The sequence below is a fragment of the Pezoporus occidentalis genome, unplaced genomic scaffold, assembly GCF_034315485.1.
Source record: "Pezoporus occidentalis ecotype Australia unplaced genomic scaffold, CSIRO_AGI_Poc_V1 ctg75, whole genome shotgun sequence".
NCBI classification, from domain to species: Eukaryota; Metazoa; Chordata; class Aves; order Psittaciformes; family Psittacidae; genus Pezoporus; species Pezoporus occidentalis.
The window spans coordinates 339,071-366,714 of NW_026916104.1; the positions used below are offsets into that span (position 1 = coordinate 339,071).

General features: G+C 42.2%; 1 protein-coding gene across 1 annotated transcript in view; it reads left to right on the top strand.

Moving 5' to 3' along the window:
- The first annotated feature begins 2,616 nt into the window (after positions 1 to 2,616).
- CREB5 (cAMP responsive element binding protein 5) overlaps positions 2,617 to 27,644 on the top strand; it is a 255,644-nt gene continuing 230,616 nt past the window's right edge. The window contains exon 1 of the mRNA XM_062602100.1: positions 2,617 to 3,236. Within this exon, the coding sequence (XP_062458084.1) occupies positions 3,234 to 3,236 (3 nt within the window). The 5' untranslated portion in view covers positions 2,617 to 3,233. The remainder of the gene's footprint in view (positions 3,237 to 27,644) is intronic.

A 27,644-nucleotide genomic window follows, 5' to 3' on the forward strand; every position in this document is an offset into this window, starting at 1 on the left:
CAGGGCAGAAGGACATGCAGATTATACATGTCAGGAACTTTAAACAAAATGTGTTAAATTATAGCACAGTGCATACCCACAGTGGGTGCACTTATTTATTCACTATAATCTGTGTACAAGTCACACGGGGTCTACAATATAATTCATAAGAAAGCATCACCACCAGACTGATAACATAAAACTGTGGCTAATACTTCACCTAGCATTTTGTTTGCTTCTATCTGTGTCAGATTTGCCATAACTGATTCTTGCTACACAAGTACCTGGAGGATTTGGGCCCTGTGATCCTTTACTAGCATCTGAATTCTGTGTTGCCTGTTCCAGTTTGGTCTCATGAAGAAGCCTGGATAAAAACCCGCCATGCCTACCCCACGAAAACTCATTGATTAGCCACAGTCCCAGCTGTGTGTCTGTAAGGTGTGAGTACATAAGTTTTATGATGAAATCTCAATGAGAGATGCAGAGCTGCTTCCTGCACTCAAATTTTTTGTCATGGTCTTAAAAAATCCGCAGTGTTTCTGTGTGTTAAAACCCTTCCTGTGCAACAGAAGTAACTGCAATGATGAGTTTAGTCATCTCTGTAGTTTATAATTTCAGGACATTTAGAGGTAAGGCACTTTGCACTCCATATGAAATTTCCAAGGATAATACCTGACAAAACGAAGGCTTACACTGACAGCATCATTGAGCCTTATCTTAAGTAGTTAAATGACTCCAAAACCTATCATCAGTCACTGATAGGATCCGCTTCTATCTGCTTAAATCTTGCATAAAGCACCAATGAATTGTTAAAAGCTGAGGAAGACTATTAGATATCCTAATATAAGCTTGCAAAATAATGGTATTATTGGGAGTAAAGTGCTGTATTATTGTTATTTGTAAAGTCGTGCCTGATTTTGGCAGTACATGTTATATTACTCTCTCTTCTGTTAACTGATTATCAGAAAAAAATAAACCAAGTGATACGTTTAAGAGACTAAGACCCTGCCTTGGAACACCGACGTTTCCCTACAGGTCCTTCCATGCTTAGGTACTAAAACACTGCATCGAAATTAAGTCATGCCTCCTGGCATGAATCAGCGGCTAAATACAGCTAATTACCACTTGAGTCTTTGATAAGAATGCCTCCTACGTAACTACAGCAATAGATAGCTAGGTGCTATCGTATCGGAACCTCCAGACCCAGGTGGCAGAGGCACTGCTGAGGAGCATTAGGCTGAGAGAAAGTATTCTTAATACACGAAAACACAGAAAAGGAGGCACTGAGGTAGTTACAGGGTGGAATAATACGTTCATCGCCGGCAATGTCCCAGACAATAGCAGACACACCGCCAAGTAGATGCAAAATGTTAGACCTTGGAAAAGCAGTGACATAGCTGGTTGTATAGAATCACGCAACACTTTCGGTTGGAAGGGACCTTAACGATCACCTAGTTCAGTTCAGATTCTTTACTGCTGCGTGCCCCTGGGTCCTGTCCGGCACCCAAGCCTTGCCAGGAGGGCACGCATGGACCGGGAGCAGCGGAGAAGGACGCGCACGGACAGAGCAACACCTGAGCAGGCTGAGGAGGCGCACCCTCGCAGAGCTGCCGCTCGGGACGGAGGTTTCCCACCCTTCTCGAACACCGCGTTATTTATTAACCAGTTTCTGGATAGACACCAAACAAAATCCCCGAAGAGCTGAGGACTGCAGAAGCCGAGCGCGGTCCGCCCCTGCTGCTGTCGTCCAGCGGGGGCAGCCCCTGAGCACGGCCGCAGAACCGCCTCCCTACAGCCCCAAGCCCCCAGCACCGCATCGGTGCAGCGCTCCGCCAAGCTGCCAGCCTGAGAGAGGGAGGGAGGCAGGCGGGGGGGGGGCAGCCACCGGACGACCCCATCCCCTCCCGGGCTGCGCGCCCTCAGCCCCGAGCTCCCGTTCCCGCCGAGCTGTCCCGCCGAGGGGCGGGGCGCTGCTTCCCGGCTGACTCAGCCCCGCACCCGCCCCCTGCCCCGTCGAAAGGGGCGTGGCTTGGCTCAGGCCCCGCCCCGCCCCGCGCGCCCGGCCTCCCCCCCCCCCCCCCCCGGCACGGACCGCAATGATTTAGAAGTTCAGGAATCCCACGTGACGTCACGGAGGGTGATGTAATGCTTCTCTAAATAGAACGTATTGTAACCGTCCCTCAGTCCAACGTGGTTCCTCCGGCCGCGCTGCCGGTCCCGTCCCCGCCGGGCGGTAAGTTCCTAAAATTACGGGGCAGCCCCGGGAAGGCGCCCGGCGCGCAGTGCACCCCGCGCTCCGCCGCACGGCTCGGCTCGGAGCGGAGCGGGGCAGCAGCGCCGGGCTGAGCGCCTGCGGACGGGGCAGCCCGCAGCTGCGGAGCTTTTCCCTCTGCCACCGCATCCGCTCCGGAGGCGGGAGCGCTGGCCACCGCAGCGCCGCTGCCGGGCGCGGGGATCCCGTCGAACCCCCGTACTCGCCGTGCCCTGCCGCCCCGCAGAGGGTCAGGCAAGGCGGCGGGAGCCGGGGGTGCACGGCGGCAGGGCAGCCGGGCTCCCCGCACGCACCTCGGGGAGTTTGGGAAGTGTCTGCGTGCGGCTTCCCGGGATGGGGTGGGATGGGATGGGATGGGGAGGCTGCTGCGGGGCGCAGGCAGCACTTCGCTGTGCGCTGCCCGAGCGGTGCCGGCAGGAGCCGGCGGAGGGGCAGCGGTATCCCCGCGCCCCGCGGCGGGCTGGACGGCTCCTCGTCCCTGCGTGCCCCGGCGGCAGCGGGCAGTGACAGCTCGGCGGCTGGCTGCCCCGCCGTCCCCTCTCCCCGCCGCCCCAAAACTTCTGCACAAGTTTCGCGGCGGCGTCCGGGCTCCCCTCCGAGCCAGGACCCGCCGGCAGCACTGCGCGGAGCAATGCGCGGTGCGCGGAGCGGCGCCCGGCCGCCTGTCCCCGTGAAACACCCGGGGTGCAGGGCTGCTCCCGGCCCTGACGTCATGCTGCGGGCCGGTGCGGGGCTGATGCTCCGTTCCTGATGCCGGCTGGTCCGGGCGGGGGGGGAAGAGCACTGACAAGGTCCCGTCTCGGCAGCCGCACTCTCCCTTTCCAGCCCCGCTGCTCCGCTCATCGCTCCGCGCTCCCCCGCCACTGTCCTCTCTTACAGGGGTCTCTCTCTCTCCCAGCGAAGTTTTCAGGACGATAAGAGCTTCAGGAGTGTAAGGGGAATACTTGCTAAACTCTGCCTCCTGTATTATTTATGTCCAAGCATGGTGAGTGATCCTTCATCTCCAGGGCTTAATATAAGCTTTACAATCGGCAAGCGAGAGATCGTTCAAAGATGGGGGTAGGAATAAAGGAAAATGAAATGTCCATATGTTTGATTTGTGGGTGTTTTTTTTTTTCTTTTTTTCTTCTTTTTTTTTTTTTTTTTTTAATCCAGAACGATACTAGGAGTATCTTAAGCAAGATTAGAAGATTTCCATATATTATCAGTAAGAAACAGTGCTTAGCTAGATGAAATTAAAGCTGGGACTGATTCATAGTAATTACTGTGAAGCATCTTGCTTGAGCTTTCCTTGAGACCGTGCAGTTTGCAGAGACACTCACTCACCCGCTGGCTTGCACCAGACTTTCCTTGTCTGGCCATTTGGACAAGCAGCAGTGCGTCAAGGAACAGTGGTGGAGGAAAACTTTCTTGTAAGACACTGTCATGCAGAAATAATCCAGAAAGGGATAAGAGGTGGAAGGTGAGAGCCAAATGCAAAAATATAGTGTAATTTGTGGGGATTTTGCTGAAGGAGGGACACTTTCGTAAGGGCATGGTTTATTTTCAGTGGAAAAGTGTAGTGTTGAAAGTCTTTGCTCGGTACTTTGCAACTTTCATGTGGTGAATGAAGTTGTCGGTATCAAAAGCTGGAAATTCCTTATAAAAAATGGCTAAAATCCGTATTTGTGACTCCTTAATCCTAAAGGGAGCTGTACAGGTCGCAAAGCACTAGGGAAAAGTGTGATTAATGATCAGTGATTAGTGATAAGTGATTAGTGGTTTTATTCAAACTGTTACCTCTGACCAGAAGCACACATCAGAGGATTAACAGGCTCTTTAGATAAATGCTCATTAGTGGAAGGGGGAAAGCAAAGATAATAGGCATGCACACAGGGACAACTTTCTAGGAAAATCATTCCTGTCTCTGGCATAATAAGCTCTATTAGCAGAAAGGCTCTTTAATTTAAAAGTTGCTTTTATCTTGTAAATCAAAGATGTAGAAGTTCGCTGGGCTATTATAGCCTAAATTTTCCCATATCCACTAGATGTGGATTATCCCGGTAGTGATATTTTATTTAAAAAAAAAAAAAAAAAGCCAACACAATTGAATCTTTAAGAAAGTGAACATTCCCATGTGCTAAAGCCCTGCATCCCGAGGCATCCGCTCCCAACAGGCAGAGCAGAGCCTTCTGGCAGCTAACTAGATGGCGCAGTCCTACTCTTCGCCAGTCTATAGTCCTGGGTTATGAACTTAGCAAGCAGCAGCTTGTTAGGTGTCCTTCAACACTTAGAACAAAGTTGATTCTGTGCTGGGTTGGAGGCTAGACAGTGCTACGCGTTCGTAGTCACATTTTCCACGGCAGTTAATCTAGTGAGTTAAAGGCTACTGGAAAAATTAGTCTCATTTACTGAAAGAAACCGTAAGAGAAAGGAGAGAAGGAGACAGGGGCAAACAGCTACAACCTGGGACATAACTCTTGATTGAACTGTTTCATACCACTTTAATGAAGTACAATTTGATGGCCTGAATTACTGAAGCCTAAAAGCTCTTGGGAGTTTTTCCCCCCCAGCCATCACTGGCAGTGAGGTGCTGTTTTTTTTTTTTAAGTCACTAAAAAGAAAGAACAGTTGGTGTGGTGGTTGAACAAAACAACTCGTGCTTGATTGTGCTCTGCATACCTGATAATGGTAAGGAGTCTGCTTTTATGACAACTAACCAGGGATTTCTCACTGCTCTTTATCATGCATGGATTGGGAAGAATTGATGTCTACTGCTATCCATAGACCTGGGGATGTTTCTGCTGTCTGGTTAACTTAGAGGGGATTTATGTTTGTTTGCATTTCTGCAGATCATCAAAGTTTCAAAACTTTAAATGAAACACTTGAATAAAACAGGAAATAGAAATAATGAACTTATGGCATGAAAAAGAAACTGCTGTAGCCTCCTGTTGTTACATCTTTAATTGGAGACTGTTAGTAGTCAGGCTAATGCTTAAAATCCAAAAAGTTTTGTAATAGCATATAAAAAAGGCAATAAGCCCTGCCTGCCACTCTGGGATACTGGATGGCACTCTTCCAGCAGTTAAAATGGCAATATATTAAAAAGTTTACACATTTAGAACAAGCAGAACCCTTTCCCCCCTCACCAAAAATACCCATTTATAGTTCAGCTTCAATTTATCAAACCCTACCTCTGGTAATTTAACCTGGGGAATGTAAAGGGAAGCAAATCATGTATATAGATTAAAAGAAAAGATAGAAGTGAGATTGTACATGTCATTTTATTTCACCGTTTGGCAGAAAGACTTGCAGATAAAGAGTAATAGGTGCTTTTTAAATTTGATGTTCACTTCCTCACTTTGAGAATCTAAAATACACTGCAGTCTCTTACATTTATCCTGTGCACTGCAGAGGAGTCTTCTGTAAAGATTGTTTCAGTCAGAGCTGGAGTTCACTCTGAAGTTGATAAGAGAGTGCCTTCCGAAGGCAGGTTTTCTGTGCTAAACCTTTCAGCTTTGTGTGGGCAGAATCTCTGCAAGTTCCATAAATCTTGCAGAATGATTTCAGCTTGGTTATTAACTTGCCTGCTCATGGCCTCCTTGAAAAACCTGTCTCTGTGCCCATAGTCAAGGCATCAGGATCTTAAATACTAGAAGAGTTCTTGCGAGGTTATTGTTGCTTTTAAACCAATTTATTTAATCAAAGACTTTCCCTCTAATCTTGTCGTCCCGGGTCTCTGATTTCTGCCGTTAGTTAACTTACTGGATTTTCTACAAACCTGTTGCTTTGAAGACTTCTACCTGTGTTTATGTATTATTAGCCATCTTTCAAGCTTAGTTTTAATTCCAGTGACCATCTTTCCTATAAACCCTTTACTATGAGAAAATTATTTCTGGACAAGATTTTGTAATAAATGAAAAGCAAAGCTGCTTCTACTTAAAACTTTATTATTGTTATTATCCACATGATTTATTATTTATTGAAATGATTTATTATTGGAACAAACTGGAAATTTTTCTCAAGACCCACAGACACTGACTTTTCTTGTAACTCATTGCAGGAAAACTCTGCTCAGTAGAGGCAGTTGCTGGAAACACGGATACATGTATAAAGCAACAGGTCTTTCAGTTTTGCTTCATAGCTCCAGGTGATTCTTTTGCTTTGATTTGGTTTTGGTTATCTCACACTAACCAAATTAACAGGTAGACATATCTAATTAAGATAGCTTACTTGGCTTAATTTTTCCAGTATAAACTCTCATTGCAACAAATACATAGGAATCCAAGGGGAAATATTTTAAATGCTTTGTGAATATGTCAGTTTTAAATACTAATGCCAGGGCCGATCAGACCCCTTGGTAGGTCGTTGTCACTCTAGAGTATCTCAAAACAATTTCTGTTGATTTTTCCTCTCCCAGTCTCCATGCTCTATTTAACCCCTAAAAAGTACCCCTGATTTCTCAGGAAAGAATATATTCTGCTCTGCACACTATAATGTTGTAGGGCTTCAAGGGCTCTGCCCTTAAGAAAGTATTTTTTAGGGCATTCTTGGTCAAGAGTTGAGAAATTATTGAAGTTGATCACAACATTGAAGCAACAGTTTGGAATAAGAACTATGAAAACACTTTTTCATCGAACCCAAACTTACATTCCTGTTCTAATTTACAATTTTTAAGGTGTAGGATTCTCCGACATAGACGAAACAATGATCTCGGGCAATATCTTATCATGCTGTATTTAAACATTAGCCACATTAGAGCAGTAAGCACAGAAACCTACCTTTTTTTTAGACTTGTAAAGCAAAATGCTGCTATGGGAATACTTTTTTTTTTGTTATACATATAATCAGAGAAATGATTTAAATTCTCAGGTGTACATAACAAGTACAACATGACATACATAAGCCAATTAATTCAGTGATGCGGTGAAAAGACTTGTTGAAGCCGATAAGCTGTTGTGCCTTGTTACACCTGAGGAGCTGTTCTGTTGGTTTATGCACTGATTGTTTTGCTCCAATTATGGCTCAGTTTGAAGGAGCAACCCTGACACTTTAAAATAATAGTACATCCACGATTTTTCACTGAGGTGTTATTTTACTCTGTAATTAAAAATACTGAGAGTCAGCACTTTTTTCCTAGCCATCACATGGGGAAATGCAGCTGTTATTTGCCTTTAGAGAGTTCAGAAAGGGTTGGTTGCACTGGTTTGTAGGTTTCTAGATGGTGATATCAAATGTTATTTTATAAACACGAAGAGATTTTCCAAGGATTTTGCTGAAGGCTGTAGGATTTTCGAAGTAAAACATTGAAAGCTTATGACAATTTCCTTAGCTTAAAAGATGTTTTGCTTTTGGTTCTTGTTTCCGTTTTGCATTTTTTGGAGAATTTGTTCAAGAAGTCAATCCCTCACACAACTTCAAAACAAATGCCCCGAAACACTGTCATCAGCAGTGTTTGTCTAGGTGTGCGGTTTTAATAATCTCTTCCTTTGAGACATCTCATGTCACTTTGTGACACCCTTCCATGACAGGTGAATTCAAGGGGTGGGGTGCAGCCCTGCTTGGCCACAAAGCTTCACTGAGTGGGTGAGAAAAAGGGAGACATCTTTAGAAGAAGCCAGGAGGAATGAGATTTGAATTTAATTGAGGGAAAAGTATTACAAATCCTCTATTACCTTTGCCAGCCTCGGGAGCCGATTCTGCTTTTCTTTGGCTCTGAATGTTTTCATGACTCTTACTAGGGTACCAAGGCCTCTGTTAGCTCAGGAACTGGGCATGGTTCAATCTCACCCTCAGCTTTCTACCCCATATAAACTGTACAAATAGTTTCTACCTTTGCAGTATTTTCTCGAACAGCTTTCATTGCTCTCATCTCAATTTCTGTCCTGAGGGCCTCATCTTTGGGTGCTACCACACAGTGAACATTTCAATGAGATTGAAGTACTTGGTCCCAGGCTCAGTATGTTTGTGTGTTTCTGTCTTGGGATGTACTGAACTTAAACTGGTAATCCTTGAACAATGCTGCCTAAATTTAATATAGATAAATGTATTTGATGTATTTAATTAGGCTGATCTTTTTCTCATTTAGAGGAAGAAGCTGCCTTTTTACCTATTTACATTGTGGACTTGTGCTTTCAGTTACTCTTTCACTGCATGTAAGGCAGCGTAGCTCATAGCCAGCTTTTTCTGAGCTGTTTGCAAGTGGTCAGAAATTAATTTGGCTCATGTGAGACATTAAACTGGACCACTGGTTTCTAGATTTAACATCTGAGTTATTTTCATTCTGCCAAATATAAGTAATACTAGTTAATATGAGACATTTGACAGAGCTCAACACAGGGGGCTCTGTAGCACAATAAATGGAATCTGAGATTGGGTTTAGGATCCATTGGATGGAGTGGCTACAACAGTAAGCACTAAACTGAGACATTACTGTCTTGTACTTTATTTACAGTAGTTTTCTGTCTCAGTAATGGAATGCTCTAAGATATGGATGATGATATTAGTGGGTCACTTGGTTATGCATTGATGCTGCAAACCAACTGCCAGTAATTCAGTCATGTGTGAACTAGTTTACCATTATTCCCAGTCCAAACGCACCTCTCCGTTAACTTTTAAGAAACATATTCAACAGCAATAGTCAGTTGCCAGGAGAGGATCTTCAAATTGTGAATAGTAAATCATGCCTCTATAGGGGCTACTCTGAATTAATTTTAGCAAGTTGGTTAAACCTGGGCCTGCTTTTGGTCCTGGTCAGGTCAGTGAATGAGTTTGTCACTAAATGTTTTTAGCAACCCAGAAAGAACTCCAGAGGTGACCTGAGTGTGTGATGGCAAAGAGCCTGGAATTGTGCTTGTCCAGAAATGAGCGCTATCTCATACGGGTATGCCAATACCTCACTTATAGGGAACTTCTGTTCTTAGAATGGTAGTAAAATACAACCCGAACAAACTAAACACTGATCAATGTAGTAGGAAAAAAGTAATAGATTGTTTTGTTCAGGAATATCTTTTACTACCTACTGTTTAAATTCATTACTGAGTGAATGTTTTAGAAAGAAGAAATCTTTGTTAAGAGCTTGTGAGGATTTCAACCACCACATAAACAACTTTTTTTGTGACTTAAAAAGCTCCTTTTGCTGGTGATGGGCTGTGTAGGGGGCATTTGAACTTTTTTTTTTTTTTTTTTTTAAGGTTAAAATGATCAGGATTAACATATGTAGAGTCTTCCATCATTTCCCAGAGAGGGCACAACATGAGGAAATAGGGGAAATTTTGTAGTTTAAAACAAGTTAAGGAATTTTCCTTCTTTACTTACAACCATATCCTTAAATGTATCTGTGTGGCACTTAGAGGGTGTCTTATACCTGTTATTAAATAAGGTCAGTGTAAGTTTCTTTTACTAGCTGTGCAGGGGAAAAGTATTTAAAAAAAGATAGTGGGGAAAAAATGGGTGATGTAAAAACTAAACCAATTCTTACAGTTCTTGTCCTGCTTTTTAATTCTTTGGTGCTAATAAAGCAGCACATGGAATCGAGCGTGAAAATAGGTTATATTCGAGTAATTGCTGTTTATCACAAAAAGTGAGAGAAAGCAGTAATTTAACTATTTAAATGTGACTCTTTAAAAGAAAAGTTCCCTTCTAAATAACTTGCTATGAAAGTAGAAAGGATCAAAAGAGCCATGGGTTTTATGACTGGGTAAGGAGAATCACATTCTTGTGGATTTAAAAATATCATAGTAGAGCCTAATTCTCCACTCACCCTGACAGAAATCTGGAGCAACTCTATTGAAATCCGTGGAGTTACGAACTGCAAGAACACTCATTGAGAAGAAAATTAGATTCATGGGTCTATTCTGAACATAGCCTATCAGTTGTGTGCTGTGCAAATCCCATTATTAAAGTAATAGCCTGGCATGTCACGTTAAGGACGGCTGTTTCCTCAAGATGAACATGTTTGTAGCTCTCCTCATCTTGTGACTACTTTTTAAAGGGGCAGAGGGATATTGAGAATACTTATTTTGTGCTCAATTAATATTCCTTCCGTGCACTCTCCTTCCTCTCACGCGCTTTATGTGTGGGTGCGCAGTCTGCACTCTCCATCATCTATCTGTCTGTGTCTCTTTGGCTGTGACAGTCACCACTCTGGCCTCAGGCTTGTATGATGTAGATGAAAAACCCACCAAGATTTTCAGTTAAACATGGCAGGATTAATTCTGCTTCTAAATATGATGTGCATTTTCACTTTTAACGATGCTGTTGTGAATTGGGAGTAGCACCTTAGACTTTAGTTATGTTTTATTTATGGAGTTATGTGTGGTTTGTGGTTTGTTTTTTGTTTTTTTTTTATTTTTTTATTTTTTGAAAAAAAAGAGCTGGAGGGAGAAAGAAGTGGGAGGGCAGTTTTAATACCCGGCAGTTTTAATAAATTGAAGTACTTGTTTGCAGTACTGGAAAGCGAAACCCAGGCTGCTTGAGCATCTTGCACAGTTCCCAGGCTGACCTGCGAGTGAGAGCAAAGTCTTTCAGAAATTATGAAAAATCTCATCACTGCCTGAGCTACTCTGTTTTTTTTTTTTTTTTTTTTTTAAACAGCAATCAAAGGGGAATTTCAAATAAAAACCTCGTAAAGAGTGAGAGTGTTCACTGTACAGCCCTTGCCTCCCCAAGCCCTAATCGGGTACACTTGCTTCCAATGTTCTTCATTTGACCCAGGGTATGTGGGGTCAGATCTGTAACTTTTGAAATTGGTATAAATCCGCTGACTTCTCTGAAACTGTGTGAAGTGAGGGTATGAACCACAGTTCTTTATTAATGGCAGACAGTGGGCAACTTCTGCATATAATCTTTGTGGGAGGATGTAACAAACAGTTTTAGGTCTCATAACCACTCTGGTGTGGAAAGGTTCTCCGAACCATTAACAATCCAGAGGTTAATTTATAAAAAAAATGAAACAAACCCACAACTATTATTTCATTGCCAAATATTTTTTAAAAAGCACTATTTATGTAGGCCCTGTATAAGCACACATTGTTTTATGTTCCTTCTGCTGGCTTTGCATTTCACTAAACCATTATTCTCGGAGCACTGCTGTGCTGAGATCATCAGTGATGATGGTGTGTGAAAACAAACAAGTTTTAGCATGAGAAGTCACTATATAATTTGACAGGGAGGTTGTCAGTACCAAAACATCCACATTAATTTCATCTCTGGTCGAAACAAAATTAAAATCAAGCAGCTAGTGGGAAAAATACATTCTTAGGAGGAGGAGAAGGGGACTGGATCTAGTTCTGCAAGGTGTTGTGTCAACTAAAAGAAGGACCCATCTCAATCCCCATTGAAGTCTATGGGCGTTGAAGGCACTCGGGGACTAGTGGCATTGTGTCCTTTCTCCCCAAAGTTTAGTAGAACTGCTGAGATTAAACTTAATTCCTCATTAATTCAGGCTCCTAGCAAGTTCTTGTGAGAAAAACTCTTTGTTAAAAGAGGGGGATACCCTCCATCTCTTCAATGGAGAGCTAAAAAGTACGTGCTCTAATTCTGTAGCCTTCAAGGAGTCTTTCGACACGAAGAGTGACAATAAGAGTTGATATTCTGCACATACCTTAATGGTACAAAAATTCTGCTTCGGTATAAAACATTTCTGGCCTCTGTTATATTACACAAAATAAGGAGACAGCTTCCTACTGTTCTATTGAACATGATCTGTAGAGTTACCAAGAATGATTTTGTATTTCCCCATTAGCTTTGGGGCTAATGAATGCAGCTATGTGTTGTCAAATAGGTGCTGTGAAAAATAAGCTATTGAATGGCATGCATGCTCCCCACCTTTTTAATTGTTTTGTTCCTGAGTGAAAAATTACAGTGGGTTGTTTTTAACCTAAACAGTCAAAGTCAATGAATCCCAGATGAGTCAATCAACTTAATAATACCCTAAAATTGAGGTATTCCATATAGTTTATTTTACTGCTATACTGTGGCCTTACACTTGAACCTCTTACTGGATTATCTGAATTCAGTTGGGTTTGCACGATACACAAGGAAGCGCTTTGAGAAACATCACTCCCTCTGTAGCAGTTAGGATGCTCATCTTCTATTTTCCCTCTCGTGCTAATTCGATACAATTTTTCTTACCAAAAAATTGGTATTCCAAAATATTAAGACAGTCTGTTTCTAGGCTGTCAGTCTTCCAGTTTTCACTTCAGATTTTTTAGTCAGTGCACCATCAACCAAATGCTTTTCAGCAGACTGAACATTTTTAGGGGCAGAATAATCTTAGGAGAAATATTTTGAGTACTGTAATTGATGCTAAATTAATTTATAATGAGGACAATAAGAGATATGATGATGACTGTCTTATCAAACTAGTCATGGGAATAGGTTATGTGTTGGTTTGGATTTTTTTAATTAGAATTTGCTGTGTTGGTTTCAGATAGCTTAAATGTACTGAGGATGCCTTGTTGGCTTGGCAGACTGTGTACAATGAGCTTCAAGCTGTATCTCTTCTTTTGAGGAAACACCCTCTTCAGACATTGGAAGATGTGGTGTTGGGAGTGCTGCTGGGCCATGTGGCCATGTTACATGGTGTGCGAGCATGCACCACACAGTGGGTGTGAATGTGGCCGTGGAGGACACCTCATGCCTTTCCTGACTAATAAAATCGTCTGTCACCAGGGTTCAGGTGCCTTCAGAAAACCCAAGAAAGATTTCAAAGAACTCTCTTAGCTCCAGTGCTTAGAAAATACTGGACAGGGAGATGCCTGTGTTTACATTTACAGAGGCTTTAATACAATGCAGCACCTGAACTGGGCATGTATCGCATGGAGGATGTATTTTGTAAAATACTGATCATTTGTAGCCTGACATTGCAGAATTTTAAGAGCAAAACAAAGTCTACAATCAGGCAAATGTTTGTATGGACAGACTCATGTGTACATAGTAGGTGGTGCAACAAACAGTGTAGCTTATTGCTGGGGGAGAAAAATGTAAAAGTAAGTGCTTAGTTCTGTGGAAATAACTGATCTTTGATAAAGTGTGGTTGTGAAAGAGTTAAATGAAAATGCAAATACTGGTACTTTTTTAGCCTTTTATAATCCTGCAGATAGCATTTTCCTCATGTACTCAGCGTCTTCCTAATAGCTATCTTCAAAATATATGCTAAAAAAGTGCTATCCTTTTGGTGCCCACATTAAAATGCTGGTTATTTCTCCATCTAAAGACCAACTCTGCTTTAAGCCATGAGCTCAAATATGGTGTATGTGAGATGGCCTCTAAAGTGGCAAGGTCCTGGCAGAACCTCTTGTCTCTTGCCAAGCCCCATATTTAGCACAGAGGGGATTTCCTTGCTGTTGGGCAGAGAAGACAGTTGGGCCACAGGTTTTCTCTTCAGCCCCATCCGATCCTGAGCTAAATCAAGTAGCAGTTCTGAAGGGTTAGGTGGGTGTCCTGTGAGCAGTAGCTTTGGAGGGGAGTTCATCTGTTCTGTGCAGACAGGCTGGTGACATTTTTTTTAAGGGGAAAAAAATACCACAGACTTTCACACAAAGAAATTCACTGTGAAATGCAGAGGCCTGAAAGTGTTCACACTTACAGATCAGATTTTGTGACTAGCTCCAGCCAAAATGAAGGGGGGAGAAAAATATGTCAAAAAGTCAAAATACTCAATTTCAACATTTTTTTTTAAAAATGAGATACATCTCCTTCGAAAATTGACTTATATTAATGAAGATACAAGGCACTGAATCTCTCAGAGATGAGTCTGTTTTTCCTTTGGTACTGAATGAAGTCTTTCAGGTTGATGCCTATATCCTTGTTTGTCTGCACTGTTTCGGGACTTGGGTCTCTTTACCTTTCTTGTCTGTACAATATAATGCTGTGCATGTACAACAAGGGCAAGCTCCTGGAAAACTGTTGGTTGAGAACTTCAAATGGCTGGCTAGGGGCCTCTTATTGGCCAGATCTCCTGAATATTACCTAAGACTAAGGTCTGATTTGACTGGGACAGAGATGACAGCCTTCCCTGGAGAGCAATGCAGAATTGTCTTAATCAGCTGATAGGATCAGAAAAAAAATGCTGAAAGAAACCAAGTCTTTGTATGGCAACTTCTGAGATGAATTTGGTAGAGGCTGTCCTCTAGGGATTCTGTCAGAAATAACTTGGATTTGTTTTTCAATTAAATCACACTGCATAATTGTTAAATTCAGAAATTGGAGTAAGTAGAGAAATAGTGTTTCTTGGTTATGCTACTGGCTTAGGTGTTAGGGATCTTTTAAAAATTATCTCTTCTTTAGGGGAAATGAGGATGCCTTAAATGGAAACCTGCTATTGGGAATTATCTGGTCGAAGTTCTCATAAAAGTTTATATTAATTTGAGTATGCAAGCATGGATTAAAAGGGAGCTGAAGGAACAATTAATATTTTATAGGTGCAGATTTTTAGCTTGCCATTGAGCAAATTAGTTTCTCAATTTTTATCATGATACATACTGGGTTTTGGGGAGGAAGAAATTCTTGCTTTTCCTAGTTAAGTGTGGAATTGCATTTCTTACAGCTTTTCTTAGATCTTGTGGAGTATTTAATCTCCATGTGATGGCTCTTTAACTTGTCTTTTCAAGTGTATTTTTTTTGGTGGCTTGATGGTATGTAGAACATTTCCTTCCTGTACTTTAGTATTTCTAACCAAAATCTGAGTATGTTTGAAACCTTAGCTTATTCACACTTCCTAATCATAATCCCCTTGGTTTCCTTGTCAGCACCTTTTTGTGGTATTTCTCTGGACACCTCTATCTAATATCTCCAGAGGTTATTCTACAGAGTAACCTTTGACAAGATCTATTACTTACTACTTACTGCTTTTAACAAGGTGAAAAGAGGTCAGGCTCTGTAAAAGGCAGGCATTATTAGAAGACTGCTGTAGAGTCTCTTGGTGGCTTGTCCATCTCTTCTGGCAGCACCGTCTGCAAATCAGTTTGGATCCTACCTCTGCAGCACAAAGACTATTACATTTATGACTTGATATGACTGTATGTAGATAACATATGTCTTTGGGAAAGTGGTTACTATGTACATTACAAAGTTCCAGGTTGTTTCTCTGTCAAGGCTGTAGCCGACTGATGCACTCACTGGAATCTGTGAGGTTTTTGCTGTCAGCTTCAAGGGTAACAGGATTTCAGGCTATTTGTTTTTGTATGATCCATCTAACTGAGCTTCATGACCAATGCTAATGTCTTTTGCTGCTGCAAGTATTGAATTGGTAATTTGGTTACGCCTCCTGTCAGAGTTCAGGATCTTCTAAATGGGGGTTGGTGTTGTCTGTTTCTTTAAACAAATTAAGATGCAAAAGCTACCTCTTTCTGATTTGAAAAAAAGCCCAAAACCCAATAGATTGCACAATCTTACTTTGTCAAGAGAGTAACTACAAGATCCTTTTGGTCTCTATACAAAATCTTAGAAATCAGAGAAAAAGTACTTTCTCACAAATGAATTACAAAGGAGAGTTAGGACAGATCCCAGAGGTATCTGAAATGAAATTAAAAGATAAAAGCTTAGTCAATTTATCTGCATGCATCCTCTCAAAATGAATGAAAAATCTTTCTAGGAAGCATCAAAATACCTGAGTCTGAGGTTTTGTCAATGAAGAATGATGATTTTTTTTAGTCTGATTCTAACAGTTCCTTACCACAGCTTAGCTCTTTGTGATTTCTACACATGTAAAACCTACAAAACCTGCTGATATAGATGCAAATAGCTATAGTACAGGAGGAAAAAAAAATTATCTGAGGGTTAACAATAAATCACAAGGATTTTTCCTCTCATCCCCAAACACTGAAACCCAGCATAAGTTGTTGTTCACGTGGCTTTCACTTTCTGTCCAGAGTCTATCAATCATACAGCCAGTGACTGAAGTGCTCTGTCTTGGGATAGAATTTAAATTTGATTTACCTAATGGGAACTGATTGCCACATGACTACTGTATGTTTATGGCATGGGCAGCTGGGGCTGAGCCCTTCACAGAAGTTAGGCTTAATTGTCTTGAGGCTATCTAAAGGTATACAGCAGGGAGAGCACGGTGTAAATATGAAATATATACTTTTGTTTCAAACAAGAAAATAAAAAAATCAGAGAATTAATGGTTTTGTTGTTTTTTGGTTTTTTTTTTTCATTATTATCACATATTGGTTAAAATGCATACTGCTAATGCTAAAAAGCCCAGCTTTCTGCAAGACAGCCACAAGGATGATCAGGGGGCCAGAGCACCTCCCATATGAAGAAAGGAAGTTCTTTACTGTAAGGGTGGTGAGGCACTGGAACAGGTTGGCCAGGGAAGCTGTGAATGCTCCATCCCTGGCAGTGTTGAAGGCCAGGTTGGACAGAGCCTTGGGTGACATGGTTTAGTGTGAGGTGTCCCTGCCAATGGCAGGGGGGTTGGAACTTGATGATCCTAAGGTCCTTTTCAACCCTAATTATTCCATGATTCTGATTCCTGATCTTCTGTTTGTTTCCCGTGTCAGCAGCCTCCCAAATAATACATTCACTAAGAATTTACATGTTGGAGTGTCTCAGCATATTTCTTTTTGCCAAATTCTCTTTTATTTTTCAGCATGCAGACAACTCTTCCTTTTTTTGGGGGGTGGGGTGGGGTGTTTTTATGTTTAATTTTATGTTTTAATTGCATTTCCCCTTTCAGTTTAAACTCTTTGTAGCTGGACATGTAGTAATTTACCAAACAAACTGGCCTTCAGATTAACTGTTAAAATTAAAAGCTGTGTCTTGTTGGAAAAGAAAGGGCTTTGTCCTTGCTTAGATGAGCAACTGTTTGCAGAATGTTCCTTTGAGAAAGAACACTAGAGAATGAGACCAAGAGGCTGTAAGGTGCTTGGATGCATCAAGATGGCAAAGCAGGAGAGGATTAAGCAAATCCTTACCGATAGAGAAGTGGAAGAGCTGGGAGCCAGTTTTCAGGTCCATTTTCTGAGTGAGAAAAATGAAGACTGTCTGGTAGGTGCTTTGGGACAGGAGGTGGGATAGAGCCAGGGCTGGGCCAGCCTATGGCCAAGTGAAATCTGCTTCTCTCTCAAAGCCTTTGGGTTTTGTGGAGGCTCTGAAAAAAGCCGTGAAGTCAGTGTGTGCAGGTGGAACCCATCCCTGCTAGAAACTGTTGACCTTTTACAGTAAAACTAAGTCTTAATACTACTTTAGTACAGCAATCCTAGTATTGGGATTTGTGCATTTTAAATTCCAGCCACCGAAGTGTTATCAGGATAGAAAGGAGTTACTCTCTCTACCCTGTTTTGACTATGATATGATACATCACAGGTGACAAATAACATCTGATTTACATTCTATCAGAGAAGCTCATATAAATGCTTCTTTGTTTGTTTCTTTTATTTTTCCCCAGACTAGCCACAAAAGCCCTACTGCTCAGCAGTGTAGAACACTACACTGACTGAAAGGGGAATTCCGGGTATAACTGAAAAATAAAACCACCAACTACCCCACTCCAAAAAGATGCAGAGCCTGTAGCGTAAGAGAAAAAAAGGTGACGCTCTCTCTTTTTCCCCTTCACATCTGCTTTCATGCTTCCTTTTGCTCAAGATTTTAAATTATCAGTATTAGAAACAGTATGCCCCATTCTTGTTGCATTAATGCTGTAAGGGGGGTTTGCATGGATCTTACATTTTGCTTCAGCCAAGACACAGGCCTCTGCATGATGGGTGAATTATCAGTTAAAACCAAATGGCTGCTTGGCAGTTCCCTTAGCCAAGTTCTAGATGGCACCTGGCTTTGTGTCCAGCCCCCAATCTGATGGCTGGAAAGTGTCTTTGCTGCACTACCAAACCCCTAAGTAAGTGTAGAGGACTCTGAAGCTGTAAATAAAAAGAGTGAGTACTTGAACTGGTGGGTAAAGGTTAAAGAAGTTTAGAGGAGTTGAAAGAAACAAGGCAAAGGCCCAATGAATCCTGCGGGTGTGGTGACGGAGGAGATTAATTCCCTTGAGTGTTAACTTTCATTTGTGCAGAGACTGGTTGGGAGAATTCAGTTCAGTTTAAATGCACGTTAGGTTTTCTACAAGGTACCTGTGTGACGGTTAACTTTATGCAGATGAAATTGCAGCTACAAATCTGTTAGCACTTGAAAAACCCACAGCTCACTGTCTGCCCTCCGCTGATAACTCTAATGAGACCAAAAAAAAGCAGTTACAGGGCTTTCTGTTTAAAATCTTTGCTTTCGTTGTCAGTTCTGCTTCAAACTTGGAAATGAGAGGTCTACTTGGCTGAGCTGAGAGCTTGCGTGTCACCATGGGTATGTTTTTTTCAAGTGCTGGTTGACCACATGCTCCGTTTGCATCAGCTGGAGCAGAAACTTGGGAGCTGAGGCTTTTCATCAAGAGTGTCATCAAGAGTTTCACCCATGTTAACTCTTGCCATTCATTTGACTCCTGCTGAGGAGGATGCATATGTTCTGTTTTCACTGGTCCCTGTTGGATAGGAGGAAGACAAATCTCTTGCCTTGCCTCTTCCTGTAACGTTCTCAGTAGGTTGACTGCTGAGCTCCCTGTGTGAGCACAAGCTGTGGCACGGACATCAGAAAATTCCCTCAGGGTCACCAAAATTTTGTCTAAACATGGTATGCTGCAGTGTTTCTAACAGGAAACACCAGCTTACCAAAGCTGGAAGGGTGTTTGCAGGTTTCTGGAAGTATTCAGTGGTGGTAGGAGTTGTGGTAGGTGGGTGATCATTCCTTCCCCATCAGGTAGAACCAGTTTGGAAGATGGAATTTTTCCTTTCTGTCAGGCCATGCTTACAAGGAGAGTAGCTCTGTGCTCCTTGAGCAGTATCTTCTGGTGTTTTCCTGTGCCCTGAGACCTTAAGACCGCTGAGAAAAATTTGGTGGAAACAGCCCCAGGTGAATTGGAAGAGGGGTGGAAGGGCGGATATGTTATATTTTACCAAGCAGTGATGTTCTCAGTCCCTCCCACATCTCCAGGGTAAAGTTCATTTGCCATGAGGTTAGTTGTCTTATAATGAAAAGAATACTCTGAACAACATTGGCTTTAATTTCAAAGCAAAGGGAAAATGCGAGTTCAGATCAATCAGTAAGTCAGTGAAGGTGTTTCATGTCAAAAGACAAGTTCTTTTCAGGCTGTAAACATTGTTACACTATTAACAATATAATACTGTTGTTTATACTTTAACTTCTTGCCCATTAGAACAAATTTACTTTCAAGATGATTAAATGCTTTTTTTTTTTTCTTTTTACCTTGTGTGGTGATAATGATTTCTTATGGAATGAATTATTCAGGTTAGGTGATTCTCCTCTGCCAGCTGGATAGAAAACCTTGCAGTAAATTGGTATGGTATTAGATCAGATTGCTGCTGTTGTGCTGGGACTCTTTTCTAAGGTTCTTGTAACTTCCGCATTTCCAAAGGCTTGGAAAAATACTCTCGTGAACAACTGCACATGGGGGTAATGAAGGCTAAAATTGTTTATACTAATCACATCGATTGGAAAATGATCTTCACTCAGCAACTCTTTCACTAGGAGATTAAGACAGCCAGTGAGCACGTTGGTGTTAGGGACTGGGTTTACTTCCCAGCAACTTCTCGTGTGCTCTTGCTTTGTGTTCTGCCTCAAACCAACGGGTGCATCTTCTCTTCCTCTGTGTGAGGGCTTTTCTTCTCAGCGATGTGGCTTATGTAAAAATGTATCTGTATGAAAGCTGTAATTTGTTGTTGTCTATCCAGTAAAAGTCCGAGTTCGTTGTCTTTGCTACTTACGCTTTTAAGAGTGACTCAGGCTACACACAGTAGTGGCGCTTCTTCACGTCGCTAAGCACAGTTTTGGTTACCTTTCTTGCAGGTGTCTTTAGATGAAAGTTCGAAAACCTGGAGGAACTTCTCGAGTGCTTTTCTAAGCAGTCAGAAAGAAGAAAACCATAGCACTTCGCAGCCAAACACCGCTCCTCGCCACGGCGAGCGTGCTTCGCCCGGCTCTTAACGCTGCGTAGCCCCCGCCGCCCCACCCCCAGACGCAAAGATGCTCAGTTACGGTTGGCATGACCCGGTGGGTCCCGGCTGAAGGGCCGGTTCCTGCGGAGCGTGCCCTCCTCCTGTCCCCCATCCGCGCTCCGCACCGCCGGGCCCGGCCGCCCCTGCGCGCTCCCGCCACCAGAGGCTGCTGCCAGCCCGCGCCTGGCAGCCGCGGCGGGCGGTGCTTCGGGTGCACCGGCACCGCCGCCCGCCGCGTCCCGCCCTGTCCAGGTCCCCGGGAGCGGAGCAGGAAGGGGAGGCCTGGCTCGCTCCCGTGAACGGGGAGCCGGGGGGCTCGACTCACCCGTGGTGCCTGCTGGAGCCTGCAGTGCGGATGCAAATACGGGGCCCAAAACGGATCAGCGCCGTCTCGCTGGAGAATGTTACCTGCTATGGAAAAGCTCTCTTAAATAACCCCCCAAACCACCCAGTGAAATGGGGCTTATGAAGAGAGCTGTTGAGTTAACTTTAGGAACTTGGAGCACATTTCCCCCATGTAAATTTTACATTCATTCTCTCTATGCTTTCTGCACCAGTATTTGGTCTCGAGCAAAACCTATGGATCAGTTTGATACCTGTAATATGAGGGACTCAGGCACATATAAATGTCTCTGAAGAGTAGGGGGGCTTTGCAAGATCAAAATGAAAAGGCAATGAATTAATGTCCTTTTATGCCATGGGCCATTAAGACTGCTATGTACATCGACAGGGATCCCAGTGTGTTTGTGATAGCACACTACTCTGTAACAAAACCAGAGCATCGGAGGTGTCAGTGATTATTTTGCGCATATAAACAAGAGGTCTGTTTTCTTCCCCAGGAGTGTGTGGAGTTTAATCAGTGATATTTAGATCTTGGGCTTGTTCACTCAGCATAGTAGTAAATCATTCTTAAATCCTAAGGAGATGCTCCAAAAATTCTGCTGACTTGCAGCGTAAGGCTTCACGTCCAGCAACACTGATTTATTTAAGTATAGGTCTCATGCCTTTTGAGACGATATCATCTGCTTAAATTGTGTTTACTGTATGGAAGAAGTCAGCATTTTGCTGGTGATTTATAGAAAAATGATAGCCTGAGTTACTTTTCAGTGATACCTGTTCAGGAATAATTTGTTAATTACTACTTTGAGGCTGATTCTTATGTTCTTCAAGTGAATAGGTTTAGTTAATATTACATACTAAATTACTGAATAGCTACTCTAATGCAATAATAGTAACACGTAATTACCTGCTGCAGTCACTTCATCCTGCTTGCAGGATTCAGATCTGGAGAAGGTGGTGAGAGAAATAAGTAGGATAGAGAGGAGGTAATATTCTTCCCCAGTGTAAAGTCACGTTATTCATTCACATCAAGAGATTGTAGTCTCTAGATCCACCACGCACTTGCTGAGTGTTGGAAGCCTGGAAGCCTTTCTCTGAAGGAGCTCTGGTGAGGTATACTCCCAGCTTCCTGCAAAGTCAGCCTAGGACTGCAGTGCCTGAATTTCCATAACTGATGTTCTGAAGCATACAACATCTACAGTTTAGTCTAATTACGATCCTAACAGCTGGGCCATGCTGATAGTGATTGAAAATCTTTCCTAGTGAGACAAGGGCAGTATAATTTATTTTTTGGCGGGGGAAGTAATTCTGTGTATTTTATTGCTAGTTTGAACACAAAATATGTGTCTGACATCCTAACAGACTATGTGTAAGCATCCATGTACTTTTGGTAATGTTATTAGTACACGTGGAAATTTGAGAACTCTGAATGTGAGACTTCAAAGTGAAGCCAGGCACATGGTTGAAAACTGAAGGTACTGTGTTAGTCATACAGAGTTTAGTGCAGGACTCTTAATTTAACATGTATAAAAACCATCATATTCTAGCAATGCATAGTTAACATGAGTGGACACCATGTTGATAAGAGAAGCTACCTTTAGTGAGATAAGAGCACTGCAGCTTTGGCTATCATTAAATCCAGGTGCACATAAACAGTATGCATGAGCTGTTGTCACTTGGTTGATCTCACAAGTGGGTTTGGGGTTTTTGTTGTTTATCTGGGGGAGGCTGGATTGTTGCTCCCTTACGACTAGTGACCTTTCATGGCTTGGGAATGAGCTGCTGTGATTGCTCTAGTCTGTCTTGGCTGCTAGACTCTTCTCAATTTGACATACTCTTTTTTAATTGTTTATTTTTTAGTTTATAATGTGTCCGCTAGGCATTACTGATAGAAGCCTATGGGTGGCTAGCTTTCTTTCTGGGCTTCCCTGCTGTTTTTTTTGCTCTGCTTGCTCCTCATGCTTGTAGGGCCTTAGAGCTGGCATCTTATGGCCGCCTTTGCCTGTTTTCACTGGGCTTTGACTTCCTGGCTGCCCACCACCCCCACCTTCCAGAGCGTTGCTGGATATTAACTGGGTACAAGCATCACATCACTGATGCATATTGAATCTGGAACGATGGTCAAACACTCTTTCCGCTTGCGGCTGGGTGTTTCTTGAAGGTCTTGGATTTCTTAGGATTTATGATTGAGTTTCCATGTCCAAAGCAGGAAGTTGTATTACTTTTCCATTTCAGACTCCTACTCCACTTGTGTTTAGGAATAACTGAAACCAGTTCTTAACAGTCCTGAAAAGCCTTTTCCTTAATATCGTCCTCTACAATGGGAGCAACACTAAGACATGAGTCTTTTCTCATGTCTGGTTCAATTTACAGTAGGCAAGGCTTGTGCCCTTGATGTTATTTGTATTTGGTAGCCAATAGACGTGGCAGTGTGCCAGGCCTACTTTTATCACCATAAACAAAGATACCCCGGGTATATCTTAGTAGTATTGCCTCAGCTGGTGCTGATGGGTTTTGACTTCTTTGCTTTGATTTTTTTTCTAAGCATTTGTGAATTGGTGTATATACTCTGGTATTTTTTCCTTCTCTTTTTTTGCTAAGGTAGCTGTTCTAGTCTACTAGTTTCTACAGGTACAGTGCCTTTTTGCAGGGTTGCTGGATTCAACAGCTCTCCTAAAGGATGAAAACCTCTGTATTTAGCGTGTTTTCCCTTGGCTCTACCTTGTGTTCTAGGTGCTCTTGTCTTTGAAACATAGCCTGAGCCTGAGCACTTCGTGACCCTCAGTGCCTGTTCATCCTCAGGGTATTAGATGAAGGAGTTGTGGTGTTGTATTGCATTCAAATGAGTGTCTTGCCATGTCCCATTGCCCAGCAGTAGGCGGTACTCCTCTGAGTCATCTACTATAAATGCCAAATGATAGCATCTTTAGATTCATGATGTTCTTATTGGCAGCTTTGTGCACCACCAGCACTCGGTCACATTTCTCCTGTCTAATATTGCTGCTCATCACAATCGCAGTGGTCATGTTGCAGCTCGCTCCACAATCCAGATGGAATCTAGCTAGTTGTTTGATCCAGTGGCACAGTTGCAGATACAGTTGACAGTTTTCTTGCACACTATTTGTGTACAGACAGTCTTTGCTTAAGTTACATGTCATATATTCTCCTCTTATAGGGAATTTTTCTGTCCTCAGTCCTTTTGCCTGTACAACTACATGAACTACTCACCCCCCTTCCAGGGTTACTGTGGCATTAGTATATAAAACAGTTCTGTTTCCCAGAGTTGTCCACAGTCTGTGCATTTTTTTTCTTTCAGCTTTTCCTGATGCTTTCCAGATCCTTTGCACAGGATCAGGGTGCCAGCAATCTCAGTTAGTCTTTGTTCTGCCCTCTAAATTCTTCAAATGTGTCTCAATGTACTTAACCTTCGCTAGAACTTATCATTGGTTTTATCCTTTTCTTGTGTAATTCATCTGCCTGCGTTGTTTGTATATATTTATATCGGATTAAATTTGTTTCTTTCTACTGATTGTTCTACAAATGCTCCTGCCCTAAATAATGATTTTGTCTCTCTAAACTTGAAGTGGGTTGGCCTTATTCTTACTTTTTTAATGCAAGCACCTCTATGCCTTCTTAATGTCTCATGGTACCAGGCTGATTTTTTGTTTGTTTGTTTTTTTTGTATACAGTATCAATTTATTTGGGATCACAGAACTCACTGTACACGCTTTACAAATTTTTCCAATATTTCCAGCACTTTAAACATAATCTTCTTATTCATGTTTTGTCTATTTTTTCCATGTGATCTTCACTGTTAGGCTGGGGGAATGATGCAATGATGAAGTAGTAAAGCTTTTAAAAAGTCTTGCTCCTATGACTATGCAGATGAGTTGCTCAATTCAGGTCTTGCTCCTATTGGTCTGAAAAGCTCACTTATTTGGTAGTCTGAATCCTTCCATGTTGCAAGTACTTTCTAAAAGCTACCTGTGTCTTCCTTTGTGTTTTAAACTCACTTCCTTGCAACTATCCCACTAAGCTGGTTGCTGCTATGGTTTTAGTATGTTCAGTGGTGATTATTGGTGCTAGAGGACTCTATTTCTAAAGTGAAACTTCTAAAAAACAGCCTGAGACTTCTTGTCAATGCAAAATGTCATAGAATATCTCTTTAATCTTCTGAACTTGTGGAGCTCTATCTATGAGCCACAATATCATCTTCAGGGGTATACCTGCTGCAGTATAGACTTACCCACAGCTGCAGTTTCTTTGAGGTGTACCTTCTCCAGCGTGGACTTATCATTGGGCCACAATCCCTTCAGAGGTGTACCTGCTGCAGCACAGACATAACCACAGCCACAACCACAGCCACAGATGCTTTGGGCTGTCCTGTTCCCACATGGACTCATCTTCAGGTCAATGTCTCTTCAACTCGAGTCCACACTGGAATTCCAGCCTGTCCAGTACAGCAGCACAGAAACAGCAGCTATGCCCTGGCCATCTGCCAGCCCAGGTATATCACCGTTGCTGTTATCAAAATGTTCCCAGGCACAGTAAGGTGATAAGCAGTACAGCTAGCAGTGAAAGCGAAAAGCAGCCACTAACAAGCACTAGACTCTAATATACAGTAAAGAAATCAAGCCCCATGGTAAGCACAGGAGCCTGACAATTAATAGCTGAACAGCAATAGCAGCTATAAATTCGATCTAGCCCATTCCGATCAAATACGCTATCTTGAACCCTTCGAGCCCCACATTAGGTACCCACATTAGTCCCACAAAAGGACTACTGTGGATTAACCCCAGCCTGCGACTAGGCTCCACACAGCTGCTCAGTTACTTTCACCTCTGGTGGAATGAGGGAGAGAACTGGAAAAGTAAAAGTGAGAAAACTTGTGGTTTGAGATAAAGACAGTTTAATAGGCTGAGTGAAAGCAAAGCAAAACAAGGAATTCATTCAGCACTTCCTATATGCAGGTGAGTGTTCAGCCGTCTCCAGGGAAGTCAAGCTCCATCACACATAACAGTTAAGAGGGAAGATAAACTCCATTACTCTGAATATCCCTCCTTTGTTTTTCTTTCTCCAACTTTACATTACTAAGCACAATGATGGCCTGGGGTATTTTTTGGTCAGTTGGGATCAGCTGTCCTCTCCCAACTTGTTTTGCAGCCCCAGCTTACTCATTGGTAGGGTGGTGTGAGGAGCAGAAAAGGCCTTGACTCTGTGTAAGCACTGCTCAGCAATGCCTAAAACCTCTCTGTATTATCGATACTGTTTTCAGCAGAAATCCAGAGCATAGCTTCAGTTCCTATGAAGGAAATTAACTATATACCAACCAAAACCAGCACAAAGATCATTTATGCTAAGCTTTTTGCAACTGAAATCTTATTATTACAGCAATTTCTTTTATTGCGGATTTCCTAAAAGTTTTTAAGTTTTCAGAATTATTTCTGAACTTGCTTTTCTCCTGCCTTTGCCAAATCTGGAGACTCATTCCAGTTTCAGAACCGATAACATTATTGCTATTAGTCAGAACTTGCTTGGAAGGGGGATTTTTTCCATATTGGCCTATGTTCCACCATGGTATTGAACGCTTGGAAAGTCTTGGCTTCTTTTCTGAGCATCGTTTCAAACCCATTCATGCCAAAGGAGGAAATGTAATTGGCTAAACCCAAGTGATCATAGTGTCTTTTTTAGCAGTCGTTGTGTTAATTTTCCTTGAGGGACTTCTCTTTGGATTGTTCTGTAACTTAATTAAGAAAAAGAAGTAATCTCGGTTCAACAGCTCTCTTGCTGGTTTCAGAGGGGCTGCTACTTTTCTTATAATGAATTTATCTTTTTTTCTGTTGGTGCACCAGAAGGCAATTGGTATTTTTATAAATTAAAGACAAATGAGGAAAATGCAAATATTCCCTGGTGCTGGAGGGTTATGTTTCCGGGGAGAAACCAGGCCAGCAGTGACTTTCAAACTTCTAAATCTGTTTTATGTGGTGTATAAGAGATTGCTGTCATCACCCAGACGCAGGAAATACCAGTGCTGGGCTTAAGGGGGACAAAGTAAACTCGACAATGGACTGAAAAGAAAAATAAACAATCTACCAACCGTTTTTATAGCTTGTTTTTTTCTCTTGCTTTAACAGTAACATTCACCTTCGTTTACCAGAGTTCTGTGAAACATCTGTATCAAGCCTTAAACTTGCTTGACCTTAGTTTAGGTTCAAGGTTCAATATATTCCATGTGCATGGATGATTTTACAAATCCACAAGAGCTCTGACTCTATGCAAACCTTTTTCTGTGTCCCAGATTTGGCCTCTTTCTCGCTAAATAAATCCAAGGACAACTTTCCCTCTCTGTCTTTCTTTCTCCAAAGATTGCTGCAGGGGTGCCCTTGGGGCTTGCAGGGTGTTACAGAGCTTAGGAATAAAGAAGGAAAGTTGCCTTAGAGGATGAAGTCAACGTATCATAACAACTGCCCTGGATGGAGTCTTTTGTAACTTGAAGAATTGAATTCAAAGGCTTCATTTTGCTAAATCTTCCAAAACAAATGGTTCAGCATTTGTATAGTCTTAAAATCTGTACTTCTTATCTCATTTGTAAAATCGGGACAGATCTCTAAATGGCTCTGAGCAAGTCTCCAGGCTGAGTAATTTCTTTCCTGCAGCAGCCTAGCTATATTTCTTCCCAGAAACCCTCTGTGGGTTACTTTAAAACTACATAACAAGTAGTCACATGTATAGGGTACAAAATTTGGGTCTTAAAGAACCTGGTGTCAGCTAAACTATAAGGCTTGAAAACAGAAATTAAGTGTTATGAATCTGTTACAGTTTCCCAACACAAGTTATATTGATAGCATCGCCATTTAAGTCTATTTAAAAGTAACTTCAGTATGCAATAGCACACAAGCTCAAGCAATATCTAAAGTGATCTCTTTTACAGCTATTATTTGAACACAGGTGAAGTTTGGGGAAAGAAGGACGAGTAAACATTCCTTGTTTTCGGTGGTTTAGACAGTCTCTGTGCTGGATTTTCCCCATAGCATGAGATACCCCAATCTACTTGGGATCCTGAACCA